The 22,648-nt window shown below is 49.5% G+C and overlaps 1 protein-coding gene across 1 annotated transcript in view; it reads right to left on the bottom strand.

The window, feature by feature from the left end:
- Positions 1–22,648, bottom strand: part of LOC146181464 (putative chitinase 10) — a 55,181-nt gene that overhangs the window by 10,343 nt on the left and 22,190 nt on the right. Inside the window, exons 5-6 of the mRNA XM_084577889.1 lie at positions 3,376–3,470; positions 212–323 (exon numbers count right to left, since the gene is read on the bottom strand). Of these exons, the coding sequence (XP_084434015.1) occupies positions 212–323; positions 3,376–3,470 (207 nt within the window). The remainder of the gene's footprint in view (positions 1–211; positions 324–3,375; positions 3,471–22,648) is intronic.

The following is a 22,648-nucleotide window of genomic DNA, read 5'->3' as shown; positions in this document are numbered from 1 at the left end:
CATACACTCTCATATATTTTTCATACGTTGAATGACATTTGTATGAGATTATATGAGATTTATACGAGTTTAGTGTGAGTTCAGTATGAGAAATTTGTAAGAAGTTATTGTGACTCATAGGTATTTTTTTGCTAGGGAAGAAGTGATATGGCAAGCACACATGAACAGCGCTGGTATAGGTTTTGCATTCGGCTCGTCTCGCGCTGCTCACCAGGAACTGTGCGGAGGTGCTGTTGTCGTATTTCCTGTAAGGGTTCGTTAACGTTGTGCGTTCATCCGAATGACGCATATGGCTCGTGCTGAAACTAGCGAAGTCCACCAACCTGCACGAAAAGAGAAGCAACAATGAGTTCGCAGAGCGCACTTTCGAGTTATTTACTCCGAACAGAAAAACAAAACCTGTTGTGAACTGGAAAATTTAATACGGAAGGTCTGCCAGCACTGCTCGAAGATAGGCAGGCGCATGGCGCTCAGTTTTTGAAGTGATAGGTGGATTAGAACCTTTCTCTTAATGACAAACGCCATCCCCTTCGACGTAATATGAAGGAACGTCTCTAGAAACTCTTGCTTCGACATAGTGGTCATTGTGAACGTTCATTACGGCATCATTAAAGTGCGTTAACGAAGCTTTCCAACGAAATGTCCTTCTACAGTCCATACTCGGCGAATGCGAATAACAGATATTCCTATCAATTTAAACTTAAGCGGCTATTGAGAGACGAACAAAGCAAACCAAAAATAAGTAAATAAATAAATAAAGGGGGTGGGGGATTCCCCGTGCTTCGAGTGGAACGAATCACCGCCGACGAAAACAGCGCACCTTCCTTTTAAGACATATCAGACCAGTCGGCTATACAGTAAATCACCATTATGTTGCCATTTTGATGATGGTGGATTCATTTTAATGGCGAAAGGGCATTTTGGCCCAAAGAGTACCAAACATAAGCTGGTCAGCTGAGGTCAATAAAATTTGCTAGGTGTGACGTTTAATGATGTGATAACAACAGTGCTGTATAGAGCCTAACAGTTCATTTGTGGCGCATAATCTCTGAAACCAGTGGAATATAGGGCCTAATTTAAGAGAGCACGTTGTTGGGCTAGTCGGTCATACATACTTAAAAATTTGCGCTAAAAAAGACACGGACGAGAAGAGGTCATGGACGGGCGCAATCCATGTCCTCTTCTCGTCCATGTCCTCTTCTCGTCCATGTCCTCTTCTCGTCCGTGTCTTTTTTAGCGCAATTTCCGTTTTTAAGAATATAGGGCCTAAAAATTTGTTTGCGGTGTATACTGGTCTGCGCAATAAATTAAAAGGAGACATGTACATGTTAAAAGGCTAACCTACATTTCTTCCGAAGGCAAGGTGCCTGATGTTGCATTATAAAAAAAGCTCATTCATTTAAGATAAAGAAACAGGCCGAAGCCCACGCCCGTAAGAGATACACACCAAAAAAAAACCTACTGTTGATAAAAATTTAAAAACTCTTTCCAAAGGGAACAATGTTGCATTTTCATTCGACCATTGCTGGTGAGACAATCGCCACCTTCGTGCCAAGTTAGCTTCCAGGTGCTCGGCAGCAACACTGCTGCCACTGAGCTTGTGGAATGCACTCGAATGTGTCAAGAGTTAGAAACGCCTCACCTATGTCCTAATTGTAGTTTTGTGGAGACGCAACCCAAGCTGAAAAACTGGCCAAGGAAAACAGATAATCGGGAAAGAAAAGCCGGCAAGAGCGACGGTGCGTCAAGCAGACCAATGGTTGGGATAAAATAGGACAGCGCTCAAGATGTGGAAAGCGTTAAGGGAAGCTGAGCGATTTGTCCACCAGGAAGGTTAACGATCTAAAGACGCGAAGGCGGCGACGGCGACCAGGCATGCCTTCCAGCTCACAAGATACAAACGGTGGATGAAGGCATGTCTCTGACAAAAACATAATAACTTGGCCAATACAATAGTGCTGTCGGAATAATTTGAGCTGGCCAATAAAATGTTTTATGCTACAATGTTCTCCATGCATGCTATCGCCTACCCTGAACGATTATATAAGACTGTGTTTTTCTTTTTTCTGTACTGTATTGTACGTCTCCGCAAAAGACCCTCTCGTCCGCTTAGCATATTACTGCAGGCATCGTTGTTACAAAAAAACTTTTATCAGACAACAATGAATATTCCTGATACTAAAACACAGCGCGCCTCAGACAACAGCATGCAGCGTTCTTTTGACCTCCTTTTTTATCAGTAAGTGCGAACTGCTTCACCTCTCTAGGTCCCGTCTCCAGCTCCAATACTGTAATTTTAGTGACGTGGTTATTATCACGCTTTCGATAAGGAGGGTACCTGTCTCTGCGAAAACGTAAAGGAGATGCTTAAGTCGGCTTAAGAATAGAACGCGAGAGCACTGCGAGCAACGTTACCCCTACATATACGTAGCTGCCGTCCTGATGCTTTCTGGACCAGTCTTCGTAGCCTCAGTCAGCATCGCATGCAGGTGGCCACACCAGACCCACCTTTTACGAGAAGAACCCACCTCACCCGAAGTAAAGAAGTATTTTTGAATAAGCTCATCGCCCATGCGGCTTACACGCCACGTATTATGGTCCGCTGGCGTCAGTATACGGAGAAAATGATTACGTGCCCCCACTGTAAGACTCTAACCTGCGGCGGCATATCTCATTTACTTTGGGATTGCCCTGCTTTTTCTACTGGACGCCCCGAGATCGAACCCTACCGCCTGAACTACCTAGCGTTCCCTTCTAAAAACTGATGCTAACACACAGATGATATTTGCCAAGTATGGCTCGCTTAGTGGCCTGGTTAGAGCATTGTGATTCGAGTGACGACCTAAACAATGAAGATTATGTCTACTCCCCTTTATCCCCATCCATGGCCATGAGCCTTCCCATTCAAGAAAGGACATTCAATCAATCACTCGTTTAGTAAAAGGCGGTGTCTGTGCGCTGCCCATCCAGCGTCTATGGACGAAGCAAGTCAGGTAGGACCGAAAACCTCTAGAGTGTTTACTGACAATCCTTCGCTCGGCATTGTGAACCTTGCGGGAGCTTGGCCTCACTCAACGGCGAGCGAGAGATTTAAATAACAGCGCATGTCTAGCCAGGCCTGAGCAGTGCTAAACCGAGACTTACGTAACCTGGGATAGCTGAGCTAAATTGAAGGCATATTTCTGCTCATGTGGACTCTAATGGTATGACATCAAAAGCCGCCTTCAAACCGTGATGAACAGGTTGCCAATTATACTGCTGCCGTTCCAGTGCCTCCTATTTCATGCTGCACAGGCATGCCAATGTGAAACTGTAAACCAGCTCGATAATCTGTGCTAACGGCAATGGACACTCGAAGATGCCATGGAAGCTTACTTAAGTATCTTGATCAGCTCCTTCTCCACGATCTTCTGCGAGCGCTCGACGCCAATGGTGAGCAGGTACTGCGTCTTGAATGACTTGCGCAAAGCCTGCGCAAATAAATAGTACAGAAACAAAGACAGTAATGGAGGATTATGTCTTGGGAACACTGGGTTAGGTTTCATGTTTGGAATGCCGCAGTATAAGAATCTGAACAACGCTCGTCCTGGTTCTCCTCCTCCATCACTGGGGCTCGCCGCATAGGCTAAGCCTCTGTAGTCGCTGATATTCTACTTTCAGCGACATACTTCCGTGCTCGTGGCAGTTCCGTTCACTCCCATCTTCCTCCCTTCCCTTACGGTGCGGTTGCGGTGTACGCAGAAAAACAAGTGAGACAGTTACCGCGCCTTTCCCTTCCTATAAATAAATCAGTGGCAAAGCTACAGAGCCAGTAGCAGGCCCATGAATATTCTTCTCCTTACAGCCTCAACAACAACCTCACCGTTTGTAAGAATTTTTCTTGTAAGGATTGGTTGGTTGGTTCACAGGAAGAGAAAGACGCAGTATCTGTCACACTTGCTCTGTGGACACCTCAACCGCGCCGTAAGGGAAGGGAGGAATGTGGGAGTGAAAGTGGAAAGAGAGAAAGGGGAGCCGTAGTGGAGGGGCTACGGAGTAATTTCGACCACCTGGGGATCTTTAACGTGCGCTGACATCGCACAGCACACGGACGCCACTTCGTTTCGCCTCCATCGAAACGCAGCCGCCGAGGTCGGGTTCGAATCCGGGAACTCCGGCAAAGTAGTCGGGCGTCTTACCACTGCGCCACCCCGGCGGGGCAACCTTGTTTGTTTTTTATTTGTTTTGAAGGATTTTTATTTGTAAAGCATTCTGTAAGGATTCTGACTACATTGCAACCTTGTACACGGGACTATTGCAGGCGTCTGCTCCTAAACAAGCACCGCAGCCAGCTGACGCCAAATCTGCCATCGCACTTAGCCATGTCACGTGTTCTCATGACATCACAGGCCCCGTCGACCAATCAACGAATTGTATGCCAGATCTCTTCCGATGAGGTCTTTATTGTTGTCGCATTAAATGTGAGGCAAACCGCATCTGCAAGAAGTACGAGTCTGAGTTAAGGATGATAATAATAATAATAATTGGTGCACAGGAAGGGAAGGGCGCGGTATCAGTCACTTGTTTCTGTGGGCACCTGAACAGCGCCGTAATAGAAGGGAGGAATGTAGGAGTGAAAGTAGAAAGAGAGAAAGAGGAGCCGTAGTGGAGGGCTACGGAGTAATTTCGTCCATCTGGGTTGTTGTTGTTGAAAACCTTTATTTGCACCGAGAAGCAGCTCCGTTTTGGACTCCCCGGCACGCAGGCCTGATGGAGCCTTACTAAGGAGCCTCGCGAACTAAGGTCTGGTGAATATGCATTGTTGCTTCACGGCCTCAGCCGCCAGGCGGATGGCTTGCTGCTGCTGAGCGGAATCGATGTAAGGGATCTTTAATGTGATGTCAGCGCTCGTTAGATCCCCAGATGGACGGGGTCCTCGCTTCGCAGCAGGGAGACCCTGCTGTGAAGCGAGGACCCCGTCCATCTGGGGATCTAACGCGCGCTGACATCACATTAAAGATCCCTTACATTGATTCCGGTCCTCCCTGCTGCGAAGCGAGGACCCCGTCCATCTGGGGATCTAACGTGCGCTGAAATCACATTAAAGATCCCTTACATCGATTCCGGTCACGGTCATAGCCCATTATTGTACTGACAGCGCCTCCATTACAGAACTCACCTGTGTCAGGTAATTGGCCTTTTTCTGTATAAAATCATTGAAAAATGTTCACAACCGGGTTTAAAGTGAACGCGTGAGGGAATTGGCTCACTGTTGGCTGGATGAATAATTTCTCACATGATCGAATTCGTTTGTTAACTGCAGGAAGCGACTAAGAACTCGTGTGGTGTTTAAGCGTTTTAGAGTGAAGCTCTTTGGCGCCCGTTCCTGGGTTTCGCGGCGTCGTCGTCGGCCTCGTAACCAGCTCCGCCCCCCTTTCATCCCCCCAGCGCTAGAAGCGATCGACTGCTACCGCTGGATGCCGCTGACGCCGCTAGAGAGTCAAGATAACGTGACTGCATAGAACACCCTCGCCGTCATGCAGAAAGAGGAGGGGAGGGTCCCCCCCTGTTCCTGTGTGGCGGATAGGGTGCTCTTCAGTTGCCGACGCGCCGGTTATTTCACGTAGGCCCCGGCACGTCGACGAATACGTGACCACCCTCCCACGGCTAGACCTGGTTCTTGGCGCTGCGGAAGCGAGCGTATCATATTGTTTGCGTCGGCATCGGCGGCGTTGTCCCTGAAACCAACTCCGCAGCTGGGGTTGACTCACTATCGGCGTCAGCAGCATCAGTCAGTCGCTGCTATCTCTTCCCTCCTCCCTTTACCGCGTTGTCCGCTTGCTGCGCGCGCTTCTGCCCCCATCGTTTGCCGCTGGGTGTACACGCCGCCCCCCTCCCCCCTCTTCCTGCGAGTCTCCGGTTTTCAAAGCGCCGGCTCGAACTTAATTCCTTTCTTCGCTCCTCCTCCAATGCAACCCCTGCGCGGTGGCAATCAGAGAGCCAGATCGGTGGCGGCGGATCTGTATATGTGCACCGCCCGAGCCGAAAAAATTGCCGCTGCCGTTCGCCACTGCGAAATTATCTGCTGCCAGTTCTTTCTGAGCCATGAGCGAGACGACCGGTGGAAGTGCCGCCGCCGCCGCTGCTGCTGCTGCTGCTTGCTGCTTGCTGCTGCAGTGGAAGGAGAGAAAGGGGAGCCGTAGTGGAGGGCTACGGAGTAATTTCGACCACCTGGGGATCTTTAACATGCGCTGACATCGCACAGCATACGGACGCCTCTTCGTTTCGCCTCCATCGAAACGCAGCCGCCGCGTTCGGGTTCGAACTCGGGTACTCCGGCACAGTAGTCAGGCGTCTTATCACTGCACCACCCCGGCGGGGCCCTCCGCGGCCTCGTGCGGACAGAAGAGAAAATAGAGAAGGAAGGAAAAAGAAGAACGAGATAAAGATGCGTGCCGCAACAACAGCCGTCGTCCACCATCAAAGCAGTGGTGGGTGCAATGACGGCCTACAACAGACAAAAATCGGTGGCTGGCTAGCCCCCGCCGCAAGCGGCGTTGACCTACCGTCCCAATCCCGTAGTGCCAGGAACAGCCACCCTTCACCCCATCGACTGAATTAGGCTACAAACTATTTAAACGAGCTAATGAGAGCCTTCGTTGGCCACTTCGCGATGAGGCTGCCAAGCCTCTCAACGCTGCACAGCCTTACAAGAACGCACGAGCCTCGTCCGAAAGGGGCTGAACTCACAACAGCCCTTTCGGACGAGCGTTCTTGTAAGGTTGTGCAGCGTTGAGGTGTTAGGCAGCTTCATCGCGAAGTGGCCAGCGAAGGCTCTCATTAGCTCGTTTAAATAGTTTGTAGCCTAATTCAGTCGATGGGGTGAAGGGTGGCTGTTCCTGGCCCCACGGGGCTGGGATGGTAGGTAAACGCCGCTTGCGGCGGGGGCTGTTGCGAGTTCAGCCCCTTGCTGCGCCGGGGTGGTGCCGTGGTAAGACGCCCGTCTACTGTGCCGGAGTTCCCGGGTTCGAACCCGACCACGGTGGCTGCGTTTCGATACACACATATATATATATATATATATATATATATATATATATATATATGCGTATTTTAGGCTTCAATAGAAAAAAAAGCGCTTGTGGTGTACGTGTTTTCTTACTGTGTGTCTTGTCCTTTTGCGTTAAACTGATCACCAACTAGCCCAATAATTAACGCTTTTGAGGTTCGTGTCATTTCACAAATGCTATGATGAGGCATATTATATATATATATATATATATATATATATATATATATATATATATATATATATATATATATATATATATATATATATATATACTCACTCACAGGCCTGCGCGCGCACAGCTTAGTGAGTAATCTGAGTGCAGTACGCAGAAAGTCGTCCCACGTACGTGTCGTCTTACGTGTCTTGTCCTTTTGCGCTAAACAAGATGTATTTTAAGATACGAATCTTACATGATCCCCGCCGCGATGGCGCAGTGCTTAGGGCACTTGACTGCTGTACTCAAGCATGGGGAATCGAATCCTGGCTGTGGCGGCCGCTTTTCGATGTGTGTGCTGTGCGATATGGCGGTGCACGTTAAAGAACCCCAGGTAATCGCAATTTCCGGAGCTTTCCATTATGGTATCTCCCATAGCCCGAGTTGCTTTGGGACTTTAAACCTCATGAGCCGACCGACCAACCTCACACGAATTTGTCACTTGATGTCACGTAGTGGTGACAAGCCCACAAAAGTACACTCCCCGGGGTTCGGACAGGTAGGTCACCGCCGCTTGCGGCGGGGGCTAGCCTGCCACAAACGTTTTATCTTTTGTAGGTGCAAGGCACTCCTGACAAGGCTCCCCAAATCGCGAGGAGTTCTGCATGAAGAGGGGTACCTTGAGGTAGGTGGAAGGCATAAGCGCCTGAAAGGGAAGGATTGTCATCGCATACCCAGCCCACAGATGCAAATTCGCTTGTAATCGATGCGTCGGTGTATATGTCAGTCGTATCAGGGATTCGCTCTTGTCGGTGATGGGCAGCGAGGAGCTCCCGGTGAATGACAAAATCGCGGTTTATATGTCGGCGATGGAGGCGTGTGACTACTGGCATCTCCCAAGAGGGAAGAGATGCATATAGGGCTGGTGTTTTGTCGTTACGCTGTTCATCCCAGGCCAGCAGGCGACGCCCATGGACAGTGTTCTCTAGACGTATTCGATGACGCGTCTGTGACTCGGTAACGATGGTAGTGAGCGGTGGAAGAGCGGCCAAACGCTCAAGTTTGGCTATAGGAGTGTGCTTAGGTAGACCGGTAATAGTGCGTAGTGTTGCGCGATGAAGGCGTTCGACCTTAGCGAAGTCAGTCTTCGACAGTTGGAGGACGGGTGTGCCATAGAGGATTTTTCCGACCGCCGCTGCTCTGGCCATCGCACGGCAGGCATGTTGCCGCGCACCGCCGTGCCGGTTGGACAGGCGACGAATAGTATGTAACAGTGCTGGCCAAAGGCGTTGTAGCTGATGAACCCATTTCTGGGGACTGTTGCAGCTTGAGATGGGCAGGCCAAGAATGCGGATTTGCCCATTTGAGGAGGTGGTGGTGTTGCCTCCGATGCGAAGATGGATCTGCATACTGAGGTTGGTTTTATGTTTTCCGTCGATACTAATCAAGTCTGTTTTATGTGGTGCGAGTTCGAGGCCAATTTTGGTTAGTGTATCTTCAAGACAAAGAAGGGCAGCCTGAAGTTCAGTCTCCATAGAATATTTGTCTACGTATCCGCTGCCTCAGTCCAGACGGTAATATCATCGGCATATATAGCGAACCTTGTGCTTGTGCTGATTTCCAGATTCTCGGCGACGCGTGTCATGGCCAAGTTGAACAATATGGGTGCGAGAATGGAGCCCTGAGGTACACTCCTATCCAAGTAATAGGTTTTCGGCACCCATCCCGGAGCTTTGCCATGTAGCTGAATGGATTTAGATGTCAAATATTGCGGATCCAGATTTGGGCACGAGTACTAGGAAAGCGTTTGGCGAGCTCCTCTAGGATAACCTCATTGCGAACATAGTCAAAAGCTTTGTGTATATCGACAGCCAGGAGATAGTCAGGTAGCGCTTTACGATGAGCTCTATTCAGAACTCTTCGCAAAAGCCGAAGGCAGTCATGCGTGCCGAGGTTAGGGCGGAAGCCGGCTTGAGCTGGATGAAATCCAGGACTGACATATTCAATGTAGTGACTAATTCGGGTATGCAGCAGGCGCTCGATGAGTTTGCCTGGCTAGAGCTATGTGATTCGAGTGACCACCTAAACAATGAAGATTCTGTCTACTCCCCTTTATCCTCATCCATGGCCATGAGCCTTCCCATTCAATAAAGGACATTCAAACAATCAATCTGTTGTAGGCCGTCATTGCACCTGCCACCGTTTCGGTGGTGGACGACGGCTGTTGCTGCGGTGCGGGTCTTTCCCTCTTCGTTTTCTTTCTTCTCTATTTTCTCTTCTCTTCTGTCTGCACGAGGCAGCGGAGGTGGCTCAGCTACAGAGCTAGTAGCAGGCCCGTTCATTTTCTTTTCCTTCTTCCTACAACTACCACCACAACAACAACCACCACAAAGGTTTTCCCCTGATGGGGCTAGCCTGCCACATAATTTTTATCTGTTGTAGGCCGTCATTGCACCCGCCACCGTTTTGTGGTGGACGACGGCTGTTTTTGCGGTGCGCATCTTTCTCTCCCTCTTCTTTTTCTTCTCTATTTTCTCTTCTGTCTGCACGAGGCAGCGGAGGTGGCTCAGCTACAGAGCTAGTAGCAGGCCCGTTCATTTTCTTTTCCTTCTTCCTACAACAACCACCACAAAGGTTTTCCCCTGATGGGGCTAGCCTGCCACATAATTTTTATCTGTTGTAGGCCGTCATTGCACCCGCCACCGTTTCTGTGGTGGACGACGGCTGTTTTTGCGGTGCGCATCTTTCTCTCCCTCTTTTTCTTTCTTCTCTATTTTCTCTTCTGTCTGCACGAGGCAGCGGAGGTGGCTCAGCTACAGAGCTAGTAGCAGGCCCGTTCATTTTCTTTTCCTTCTTCCTACAACAACCACCACAAAGGTTTTCCCCTGATGGGGCTAGCCTGCCACATAATTTTTATCTGTTGTAGGCCGTCATTGCACCCGCCACCGTTTCTGTGGTGGACGACGGCTGTTTTTGCGGTGCGCATCTTTCTCTCCCTCTTCTTTTTCTTTCTTCTCTATTTTCTCTTCTGTCTGCACGAGGCAGCGGAGGTGGCTCAGCTACAGAGCTATTAGCAGGCCCATTCATTTTCTTTTCCTTCTTCCTACAACTACCACCACAACAACAACCACCACAAAGGTTTTCCCCTGATGGGGTTAGCCTGCCACATAATTTTTATCTGTTGTAGGCCGTCATTGCACCCGCCACCGTTTCTGTGGTGGACGACGGCTGTTTTTGCGGTGCGCATCTTTCTCTCCCTCTTCTTTTTCTTTCTTCTCTATTTTCTCTTCTGTCTGCACGAGGCAGCGGAGGTGGCTCAGCTACAGAGCTAGTAGCAGGCCCGTTCATTTTCTTTTCCTTCTTCCTACAACTACCACCACAACAACAACCACCACAAAGGTTTTCCCCTGATGGGGCTAGCCTGCCACATAATTTTTATCTGTTGTAGGCCGTCATTGCACCCGCCACCGTTTCTGTGGTGGACGACGGCTGTTTTTGCGGTGCGCATCTTTCTCTCCCTCTTCTTTTTCTTTCTTCTCTATTTTCTCTACTGTCTGAACGAGGCAGCGGAGGTGGCTCAGCTACAGAGCTAGTAGCAGGCCCGTTCATTTTCTTTTCCTTCTTCCTACAACTACCACCACAACAACAACCACCACAAAGGTTTTCCCCTGATGGGGCTAGCCTGCCACATAATTTTTATCTGTTGTAGGCCGTCATTGCACCCGCCACCGTTTCTGTGGTGGACGACGGCTGTTTTTGCGGTGCGCATCTTTCTCTCCCTCTTCTTTTTCTTTCTTCTCTATTTTCTCTTCTGTCTGCACGAGGCAGCGGAGGTGGCTCAGCTACAGAGCTAGTAGCAGGCCCGTTCATTTTCTTTTCCTTCTTCCTACAACTACCACCACAACAACAACCACCACAAAGGTTTTCCCCTGATGGGGCTAGCCTGCCACATAATTTTTATCTGTTGTAGGCCGTCATTGCACCCGCCACCGTTTCTGTGGTGGACGACGGCTGTTTTTGCGGTGCGCATCTTTCTCTCCCTCTTCTTTTTCTTTCTTCTCTATTTTCTTTTCTGTCTGCACGAGGCAGCGGAGGTGGCTCAGCTACAGAGCTAGTAGCAGGCCCGTTCATTTTCTTTTCCTTCTTCCTACAACAACCACCACAAAGGTTTTCCCCTGATGGGGCTAGCCTGCCACATAATTTTTATCTGTTGTAGGCCGTCATTGCACCCGCCACCGTTTCTGTGGTGGACGACGGCTGTTTTTGCGGTGCGCATCTTTCTCTCCCTCTTTTTTTTCTTTCTTCTCTATTTTCTCTTCTGTCTGCACGAGGCAGCGGAGGTGGCTCAGCTACAGAGCTAGTAGCAGGCCCGTTCATTTTCTTTTCCTTCTTCCTACAACTACCACCACAACAACAACCACCACAAAGGTTTTCCCCTTATGGGGCTAGCCTGCCACATAATTTTTATCTGTTGTAGGCCGTCATTGCACCCGCCACCGTTTCTGTGGTGGACGACGGCTGTTTTTGCGGTGCGCATCTTTCTCTCCCTCTTCTTTTTCTTTCTTCTCTATTTTCTCTTCTGTCTGCACGAGGCAGCGGAGGCGGCTCAGCTACAGAGCTAGTAGCAGGCCCGTTCATTTTCTTTTCCTTCTTCCTACAACTACCACCACAACAACAACCACCACAAAGGTTTTCCCCTGATGGGGCTAGCCTGCCACATAATTTTTATCTGTTGTAGGCCGTCATTGCACCCGCCACCGTTTCTGTGGTGGACGACGGCTGTTTTTGCGGTGCGCATCTTTCTCTCCCTCTTCTTTTTCTTTCTTCTCTATTTTCTTTTCTGTCTGCACGAGGCAGCGGAGGTGGCTCAGCTACAGAGCTAGTAGCAGGCCCGTTCATTTTCTTTTCCTTCTTCCTACAACTACCACCACAACAACAACCACCACAAAGGTTTTCCCCTGATGGGGCTAGCCTGCCACATAATTTTTATCTGTTGTAGGCCGTCATTGCACCCGCCACCGTTTCTGTGGTGGACGACGGCTGTTTTTGCGGTGCGCATCTTTCTCTCCCTCTTCTTTTTCTTTCTTCTCTATTTTCTCTTCTGTCTGCACGAGGCAGCGGAGGTGGCTCAGCTACAGAGCTAGTAGCAGGCCCGTTCATTTTCTTTTCCTTCTTCCTACAACTACCACCACAACAACAACCACCACAAAGGTTTTCCCCTGATGGGGCTAGCCTGCCACATAATTTTTATCTGTTGTAGGCCGTCATTGCACCCGCCACCGTTTCTGTGGTGGACGACGGCTGTTTTTGCGGTGCGCATCTTTCTCTCCCTCTTCTTTTTCTTTCTTCTCTATTTTCTCTTCTGTCTGCACGAGGCAGCGGAGGTGGCTCAGCTACAGAGCTAGTAGCAGGCCCGTTCATTTTCTTTTCCTTCTTCTTACAACTACCACCACAACAACAACCACCACAAAGGTTTTCCCCTGATGGGGCTAGCCTGCCACATAATTTTTATCTGTTGTAGGCCGTCATTGCACCCGCCACCGTTTCTGTGGTGGACGACGGCTGTTTTTGCGGTGCGCATCTTTTTCTCCCTCTTCTTTTTCTTTCTTCTCTATTTTCTCTTCTGTCTGCACGAGGCAGCGGAGGTGGCTCAGCTACAGAGCTAGTAGCAGGCCCGTTCATTTTCTTTTCCTTCTTCCTACAACTACCACCACAACAACAACCACCACAAAGGTTTTCCCCTTATGGGGCTAGCCTGCCACATAATTTTTATCTGTTGTAGGCCGTCATTGCACCCGCCACCGTTTCTGTGGTGGACGACGGCTGTTTTTGCGGTGCGCATCTTTCTCTCCCTCTTCTTTTTCTTTCTTCTCTATTTTCTCTTCTGTCTGCACGAGGCAGCGGAGGTGGCTCAGCTACAGAGCTAGTAGCAGGCCCGTTCATTTTCTTTTCCTTCTTCCTACAACTACCACCACAACAACAACCACCACAAAGGTTTTCCCCTGATGGGGCTAGCCTGCCACATAATTTTTATCTGTTGTAGGCCGTCATTGCACCCGCCACCGTTTCTGTGGTGGACGACGGCTGTTTTTGCGGTGCGCATCTTTCTCTCCCTCTTCTTTTTCTTTCTTCTCTATTTTCTTTTCTGTCTGCACGAGGCAGCGGAGGTGGCTCAGCTACAGAGCTAGTAGCAGGCCCGTTCATTTTCTTTTCCTTCTTCCTACAACTACCACCACAACAACAACCACCACAAAGGTTTTCCCCTGATGGGGCTAGCCTGCCACATAATTTTTATCTGTTGTAGGCCGTCATTGCACCCGCCACCGTTTCTGTGGTGGACGACGGCTGTTTTTGCGGTGCGCATCTTTCTCTCCCTCTTCTTTTTCTTTCTTCTCTATTTTCTCTTCTGTCTGCACGAGGCAGCGGAGGTGGCTCAGCTACAGAGCTAGTAGCAGGCCCGTTCATTTTCTTTTCCTTCTTCCTACAACTACCACCACAACAACAACCACCACAAAGGTTTTCCCCTGATGGGGCTAGCCTGCCACATAATTTTTATCTGTTGTAGGCCGTCATTGCACCCGCCACCGTTTCTGTGGTGGACGACGGCTGTTTTTGCGGTGCGCATCTTTCTCTCCCTCTTCTTTTTCTTTCTTCTCTATTTTCTCTTCTGTCTGCACGAGGCAGCGGAGGTGGCTCAGCTACAGAGCTAGTAGCAGGCCCGTTCATTTTCTTTTCCTTCTTCTTACAACTACCACCACAACAACAACCACCACAAAGGTTTTCCCCTGATGGGGCTAGCCTGCCACATAATTTTTATCTGTTGTAGGCCGTCATTGCACCCGCCACCGTTTCTGTGGTGGACGACGGCTGTTTTTGCGGTGCGCATCTTTCTCTCCCTCTTCTTTTTCTTTCTTCTCTATTTTCTCTTCTGTCTGCACGAGGCAGCGGAGGTGGCTCAGCTACAGAGCTAGTAGCAGGCCCGTTCATTTTCTTTTCCTTCTTCCTACAACTACCACCACAACAACAACCCCCACAAAGGTTTTCCCCTGATGGGGCTAGCCTGCCACATAATTTTTATCTGTTGTAGGCCGCCATTGCACCCGCCACCGTTTCTGTGGTGGACGACGGTTGTTTTTGCGGTGCGCATCTTTCTCTCCCTCTTCTTTTTCTTTCTTCTCTATTTTCTCTTCTGTCTGCACGAGGCAGCGGAGGTGGCTCAGCTACAGAGCTAGTAGCAGGCCCGTTCATTTTCTTTTCCTTCTTCCTACAACTACCACCACAACAACAACCACCACAAAGGTTTTCCCCTGATGGGGCTAGCCTGCCACATAATTTTTATCTGTTGTAGGCCGTCATTGCACCCGCCACCGTTTCTGTGGTGGACGACGGCTGTTTTTGCGGTGCGCATCTTTCTCTCCCTCTTCTTTTTCTTTCTTCTCTATTTTCTCTTCTGTCTGCACGACGCAGCGGAGGTGGCTCAGCTACAGAGCTAGTAGCAGGCCCGTTCATTTTCTTTTCCTTCTTCCTACAACTACCACCACAACAACAACCACCACAAAGGTTTTCCCCTGATGGGGCTAGCCTGCCACATAATTTTTATCTGTTGTAGGCCGTCATTGCACCCGCCACCGTTTCTGTGGTGGACGACGGCTGTTTTTGCGGTGCGCATCTTTCTCTCCCTCTTCTTTTTCTTTCTTCTCTATTTTCTCTTCTGTCTGCACGAGGCAGCGGAGGTGGCTCAGCTACAGAGCTAGTAGCAGGCCCGTTCATTTTCTTTTCCTTCTTCCTACAACAACCACCACAAAGGTTTTCCCCTGATGGGGCTAGCCTGCCACATAATTTTTATCTGTTGTAGGCCGTCATTGCACCCGCCACCGTTTCTGTGGTGGACGACGGCTGTTTTTGCGGTGCGCATCTTTCTCTCCCTCTTCTTTTTCTTTCTTCTCTATTTTCTCTTCTGTCTGCACGAGGCAGCGGAGGTGGCTCAGCTACAGAGCTATTAGCAGGCCCATTCATTTTCTTTTCCTTCTTCCTACAACTACCACCACAACAACAACCACCACAAAGGTTTTCCCCTGATGGGGTTAGCCTGCCACAAAATTTTTATCTGTTGTAGGCCGTCATTGCACCCGCCACCGTTTCTGTGGTGGACGACGGCTGTTTTTGCGGTGCGCATCTTTCTCTCCCTCTTCTTTTTCTTTCTTCTCTTTTCTCTTCTGTCTGCACGAGGCAGCGGAGGTGGCTCAGCTACAGAGCTAGTAGCAGGCCCGTTCATTTTCTTTTCCTTCTTCCTACAACTACCACCACAACAACAACCACCACAAAGGTTTTCCCCTGATGGGGCTAGCCTGCCACATAATTTTTATCTGTTGTAGGCCGTCATTGCACCCGCCACCGTTTCTGTGGTGGACGACGGCTGTTTTTGCGGTGCGCATCTTTCTCTCCCTCTTCTTTTTCTTTCTTCTCTATTTTCTCTACTGTCTGCACGAGGCAGCGGAGGTGGCTCAGCTACAGAGCTAGTAGCAGGCCCGTTCATTTTCTTTTCCTTCTTCCTACAACTACCACCACAACAACAACCACCACAAAGGTTTTCCCCTGATGGGGCTAGCCTTCCACATAATTTTTATCTGTTGTAGGCCGTCATTGCACCCGCCACCGTTTCTGTGGTGGACGACGGCTGTTTTTGCGGTGCGCATCTTTCTCTCCCTCTTCTTTTTCTTTCTTCTCTATTTTCTCTTCTGTCTGCACGAGGCAGCGGAGGTGGCTCAGCTACAGAGCTAGTAGCAGGCCCGTTCATTTTCTTTTCCTTCTTCCTACAACTACCACCACAACAACAACCAACACAAAGGTTTTCCCCTGATGGGGCTAGCCTGCCACATAATTTTTATCTGTTGTAGGCCGTCATTGCACCCGCCACCGTTTCTGTGGTGGACGACGGCTGTTTTTGCGGTGCGCATCTTTCTCTCCCTCTTCTTTTTCTTTCTTCTCTATTTTCTCTTCTGTCTGCACGACGCAGCGGAGGTGGCTCAGCTACAGAGCTAGTAGCAGGCCCGTTCATTTTCTTTTCCTTCTTCCTACAACTACCACCACAACAACAACCACCACAAAGGTTTTCCCCTGATGGGGCTAGCCTGCCACAATTTTTATCTGTTGTAGGCCGTCATTGCACCCGCCACCGTTTCTGTGGTGGACGACGGCTGTTTTTGCGGTGCGCATCTTTCTCTCCCTCTTCTTTTTCTTTCTTCTCTATTTTCTTTTCTGTCTGCACGAGGCAGCGGAGGTGGCTCAGCTACAGAGCTAGTAGCAGGCCCGTTCATTTTCTTTTCCTTCTTCCTACAACAACCACCACAAAGGTTTTCCCCTGATGGGGCTAGCCTGCCACATAATTTTTATCTGTTGTAGGCCGTCATTGCACCCGCCACCGTTTCTGTGGTGGACGACGGCTGTTTTTGCGGTGCGCATCTTTCTCTCCCTCTTTTTTTTCTTTCTTCTCTATTTTCTCTTCTGTCTGCACGAGGCAGCGGAGGTGGCTCAGCTACAGAGCTAGTAGCAGGCCCGTTCATTTTCTTTTCCTTCTTCCTACAACTACCACCACAACAACAACCACCACAAAGGTTTTCCCCTTATGGGGCTAGCCTGCCACATAATTTTTATCTGTTGTAGGCCGTCATTGCACCCGCCACCGTTTCTGTGGTGGACGACGGCTGTTTTTGCGGTGCGCATCTTTCTCTCCCTCTTCTTTTTCTTTCTTCTCTATTTTCTCTTCTGTCTGCACGAGGCAGCGGAGGTGGCTCAGCTACAGAGCTAGTAGCAGGCCCGTTCATTTTCTTTTCCTTCTTCCTACAACTACCACCACAACAACAACCACCACAAAGGTTTTCCCCTGATGGGGCTAGCCTGCCACATAATTTTTATCTGTTGTAGGCCGTCATTGCACCCGCCACCGTTTCTGTGGTGGACGACGGCTGTTTTTGCGGTGCGCATCTTTCTCTCCCTCTTCTTTTTCTTTCTTCTCTATTTTCTCTTCTGTCTGCACGAGGCAGCGGAGGTGGCTCAGCTACAGAGCTAGTAGCAGGCCCGTTCATTTTCTTTTCCTTCTTCTTACAACTACCACCACAACAACAACCACCACAAAGGTTTTCCCCTGATGGGGCTAGCCTGCCACATAATTTTTATCTGTTGTAGGCCGTCATTGCACCCGCCACCGTTTCTGTGGTGGACGACGGCTGTTTTTGCGGTGCGCATCTTTTTCTCCCTCTTCTTTTTCTTTCTTCTCTATTTTCTCTTCTGTCTGCACGAGGCAGCGGAGGTGGCTCAGCTACAGAGCTAGTAGCAGGCCCGTTCATTTTCTTTTCCTTCTTCCTACAACTACCACCACAACAACAACCCCCACAAAGGTTTTCCCCTGATGGGGCTAGCCTGCCACATAATTTTTATCTGTTGTAGGCCGTCATTGCACCCGCCACCGTTTCTGTGGTGGACGACGGCTGTTTTTGCGGTGCGCATCTTTCTCTCCCTCTTCTTTTTCTTTCTTCTCTATTTTCTCTTCTGTCTGCACGAGGCAGCGGAGGTGGCTCAGCTACAGAGCTAGTAGCAGGCCCGTTCATTTTCTTTTCCTTCTTCCTACAACTACCACCACAACAACAACCACCACAAAGGTTTTCCCCTGATGGGGCTAGCCTGCCACATAATTTTTATCTGTTGTAGGCCGTCATTGCACCCGCCACCGTTTCTGTGGTGGACGACGGCTGTTTTTGCGGTGCGCATCTTTCTCTCCCTCTTCTTTTTCTTTCTTCTCTATTTTCTCTTCTGTCTGCACGACGCAGCGGAGGTGGCTCAGCTACAGAGCTAGTAGCAGGCCCGTTCATTTTCTTTTCCTTCTTCCTACAACTACCACCACAACAACAACCACCACAAAGGTTTTCCCCTGATGGGGCTAGCCTGCCACATAATTTTTATCTGTTGTAGGCCGTCATTGCACCCGCCACCGTTTCTGTGGTGGACGACGGCTGTTTTTGCGGTGCGCATCTTTCTCTCCCTCTTCTTTTTCTTTCTTCTCTATTTTCTTTTCTGTCTGCACGAGGCAGCGGAGGTGGCTCAGCTACAGAGCTAGTAGCAGGCCCGTTCATTTTCTTTTCCTTCTTCCTACAACAACCACCACAAAGGTTTTCCCCTGATGGGGCTAGCCTGCCACATAATTTTTATCTGTTGTAGGCCGTCATTGCACCCGCCACCGTTTCTGTGGTGGACGACGGCTGTTTTTGCGGTGCGCATCTTTCTCTCCCTCTTTTTTTTCTTTCTTCTCTATTTTCTCTTCTGTCTGCACGAGGCAGCGGAGGTGGCTCAGCTACAGAGCTAGTAGCAGGCCCGTTCATTTTCTTTTCCTTCTTCCTACAACTACCACCACAACAACAACCACCACAAAGGTTTTCCCCTTATGGGGCTAGCCTGCCACATAATTTTTATCTGTTGTAGGCCGTCATTGCACCCGCCACCGTTTCTGTGGTGGACGACGGCTGTTTTTGCGGTGCGCATCTTTCTCTCCCTCTTCTTTTTCTTTCTTCTCTATTTTCTCTTCTGTCTGCACGAGGCAGCGGAGGTGGCTCAGCTACAGAGCTAGTAGCAGGCCCGTTCATTTTCTTTTAATTCTTCCTACAACTACCACCACAACAACAACCACCACAAAGGTTTTCCCCTGATGGGGCTAGCCTGCCACATAATTTTTATCTGTTGTAGGCCGTCATTGCACCCGCCACCGTTTCTGTGGTGGACGACGGCTGTTTTTGCGGTGCGCATCTTTCTCTCCCTCTTCTTTTTCTTTCTTCTCTATTTTCTTTTCTGTCTGCACGAGGCAGCGGAGGTGGCTCAGCTACAGAGCTAGTAGCAGGCCCGTTCATTTTCTTTTCCTTCTTCCTACAACTACCACCACAACAACAACCACCACAAATTTTTTCCCCTGATGGGGCTAGCCTGCCACATAATTTTTATCTGTTGTAGGCCGTCATTGCACCCGCCACCGTTTCTGTGGTGGACGACGGCTGTTTTTGCGGTGCGCATCTTTCTCTCCCTCTTCTTTTTCTTTCTTCTCTATTTTCTCTTCTGTCTGCACGAGGCAGCGGAGGTGGCTCAGCTACAGAGCTAGTAGCAGGCCCGTTCATTTTCTTTTCCTTCTTCCTACAACAACCACCACAAAGGTTTTCCCCTGATGGGGCTAGCCTGCCACATAATTTTTATCTGTTGTAGGCCGTCATTGCACCCGCCACCGTTTCTGTGGTGGACGACGGCTGTTTTTGCGGTGCGCATCTTTCTCTCCCTCTTCTTTTTCTTTCTTCTCTATTTTCTCTTCTGTCTGCACGAGGCAGCGGAGGTGGCTCAGCTACAGAGCTATTAGCAGGCCCATTCATTTTCTTTTCCTTCTTCCTACAACTACCACCACAACAACAACCACCACAAAGGTTTTCCCCTGATGGGGTTAGCCTGCCACATAATTTTTATCTGTTGTAGGCCGTCATTGCACCCGCCACCGTTTCTGTGGTGGACGACGGCTGTTTTTGCGGTGCGCATCTTTCTCTCCCTCTTCTTTTTCTTTCTTCTCTATTTTCTCTTCTGTCTGCACGAGGCAGCGGAGGTGGCTCAGCTACAGAGCTAGTAGCAGGCCCGTTCATTTTCTTTTCCTTCTTCCTACAACTACCACCACAACAACAACCACCACAAAGGTTTTCCCCTGATGGGGCTAGCCTGCCACATAATTTTTATCTGTTGTAGGCCGTCATTGCACCCGCCACCGTTTCTGTGGTGGACGACGGCTGTTTTTGCGGTGCGCATCTTTCTCTCCCTCTTCTTTTTCTTTCTTCTCTATTTTCTCTACTGTCTGCACGAGGCAGCGGAGGTGGCTCAGCTACAGAGCTAGTAGCAGGCCCGTTCATTTTCTTTTCCTTCTTCCTACAACTACCACCACAACAACAACCACCACAAAGGTTTTCCCCTGATGGGGCTAGCCTGCCACATAATTTTTATCTGTTGTAGGCCGTCATTGCACCCGCCACCGTTTCTGTGGTGGACGACGGCTGTTTTTGCGGTGCGCATCTTTCTCTCCCTCTTCTTTTTCTTTCTTCTCTATTTTCTCTTCTGTCTGCACGAGGCAGCGGAGGTGGCTCAGCTACAGAGCTAGTAGCAGGCCCGTTCATTTTCTTTTCCTTCTTCCTACAACTACCACCACAACAACAACCACCACAAAGGTTTTCCCCTGATGGGGCTAGCCTGCCACATAATTTTTATCTGTTGTAGGCCGTCATTGCACCCGCCACCGTTTCTGTGGTGGACGACGGCTGTTTTTGCGGTGCGCATCTTTCTCTCCCTCTTCTTTTTCTTTCTTCTCTATTTTCTTTTCTGTCTGCACGAGGCAGCGGAGGTGGCTCAGCTACAGAGCTAGTAGCAGGCCCGTTCATTTTCTTTTCCTTCTTCCTACAACAACCACCACAAAGGTTTTCCCCTGATGGGGCTAGCCTGCCACATAATTTTTATCTGTTGTAGGCCGTCATTGCACCCGCCACCGTTTCTGTGGTGGACGACGGCTGTTTTTGCGGTGCGCATCTTTCTCTCCCTCTTTTTTTCTTTCTTCTCTATTTTCTCTTCTGTCTGCACGAGGCAGCGGAGGTGGCTCAGCTACAGAGCTAGTAGCAGGCCCGTTCATTTTCTTTTCCTTCTTCCTACAACTACCACCACAACAACAACCACCACAAAGGTTTTCCCCTTATGGGGCTAGCCTGCCACATAATTTTTATCTGTTGTAGGCCGTCATTGCACCCGCCACCGTTTCTGTGGTGGACGACGGCTGTTTTTGCGGTGCGCATCTTTCTCTCCCTCTTCTTTTTCTTTCTTCTCTATTTTCTCTTCTGTCTGCACGAGGCAGCGGAGGTGGCTCAGCTACAGAGCTAGTAGCAGGTCCGTTCATTTTCTTTTCCTTCTTCCTACAACTACCACCACAACAACAACCACCACAAAGGTTTTCCCCTGATGGGGCTAGCCTGCCACATAATTTTTATCTGTTGTAGGCCGTCATTGCACCGCCACCGTTTCTGTGGTGGACGACGGCTGTTTTTGCGGTGCGCATCTTTCTCTCCCTCTTCTTTTTCTTTCTTCTCTATTTTCTTTTCTGTCTGCACGAGGCAGCGGAGGTGGCTCAGCTACAGAGCTAGTAGCAGGCCCGTTCATTTTCTTTTCCTTCTTCCTACAACTACCACCACAACAACAACCACCACAAAGGTTTTCCCCTGATGGGGCTAGCCTGCCACATAATTTTTATCTGTTGTAGGCCGTCATTGCACCCGCCACCGTTTCTGTGGTGGACGACGGCTGTTTTTGCGGTGCGCATCTTTCTCTCCCTCTTCTTTTTCTTTCTTCTCTATTTTCTCTTCTGTCTGCACGAGGCAGCGGAGGTGGCTCAGCTACAGAGCTAGTAGCAGGCCCGTTCATTTTCTTTTCCTTCTTCCTACAACTACCACCACAACAACAACCACCACAAAGGTTTTCCCCTGATGGGGCTAGCCTGCCACATAATTTTTATCTGTTGTAGGCCGTCATTGCACCCGCCACCGTTTCTGTGGTGGACGACGGCTGTTTTTGCGGTGCGCATCTTTCTCTCCCTCTTCTTTTTCTTTCTTCTCTATTTTCTCTTCTGTCTGCACGACGCAGCGGAGGTGGCTCAGCTACAGAGCTAGTAGCAGGCCCGTTCATTTTCTTTTCCTTCTTCCTACAACTACCACCACAACAACAACCACCACAAAGGTTTTCCCCTGATGGGGCTAGCCTGCCACATAATTTTTATCTGTTGTAGGCCGTCATTGCACCCGCCACCGTTTCTGTGGTGGACGACGGCTGTTTTTGCGGTGCGCATCTTTCTCTCCCTCTTCTTTTTCTTTCTTCTCTATTTTCTTTTCTGTCTGCACGAGGCAGCGGAGGTGGCTCAGTTACAGAGCTAGTAGCAGGCCCGTTCATTTTCTTTTCCTTCTTCCTACAACAACCACCACAAAGGTTTTCCCCTGATGGGGCTAGCCTGCCACATAATTTTTATCTGTTGTAGGCCGTCATTGCACCCGCCACCGTTTCTGTGGTGGACGACGGCTGTTTTTGCGGTGCGCATCTTTCTCTCCCTCTTTTTTTTCTTTCTTCTCTATTTTCTCTTCTGTCTGCACGAGGCAGCGGAGGTGGCTCAGCTACAGAGCTAGTAGCAGGCCCGTTCATTTTCTTTTCCTTCTTCCTACAACTACCACCACAACAACAACCACCACAAAGGTTTTCCCCTTATGGGGCTAGCCTGCCACATAATTTTTATCTGTTGTAGGCCGTCATTGCACCCGCCACCGTTTCTGTGGTGGACGACGGCTGTTTTTGCGGTGCGCATCTTTCTCTCCCTCTTCTTTTTCTTTCTTCTCTATTTTCTC

The sequence above is a fragment of the Amblyomma maculatum genome, chromosome 8, assembly GCF_055883805.1.
Source record: "Amblyomma maculatum isolate TAMU_Amacu chromosome 8, ASM5588380v1, whole genome shotgun sequence".
Classification (NCBI taxonomy): domain Eukaryota; kingdom Metazoa; phylum Arthropoda; class Arachnida; order Ixodida; family Ixodidae; genus Amblyomma; species Amblyomma maculatum.
This window is presented reverse-complemented; position numbering and strand designations above follow the sequence as displayed.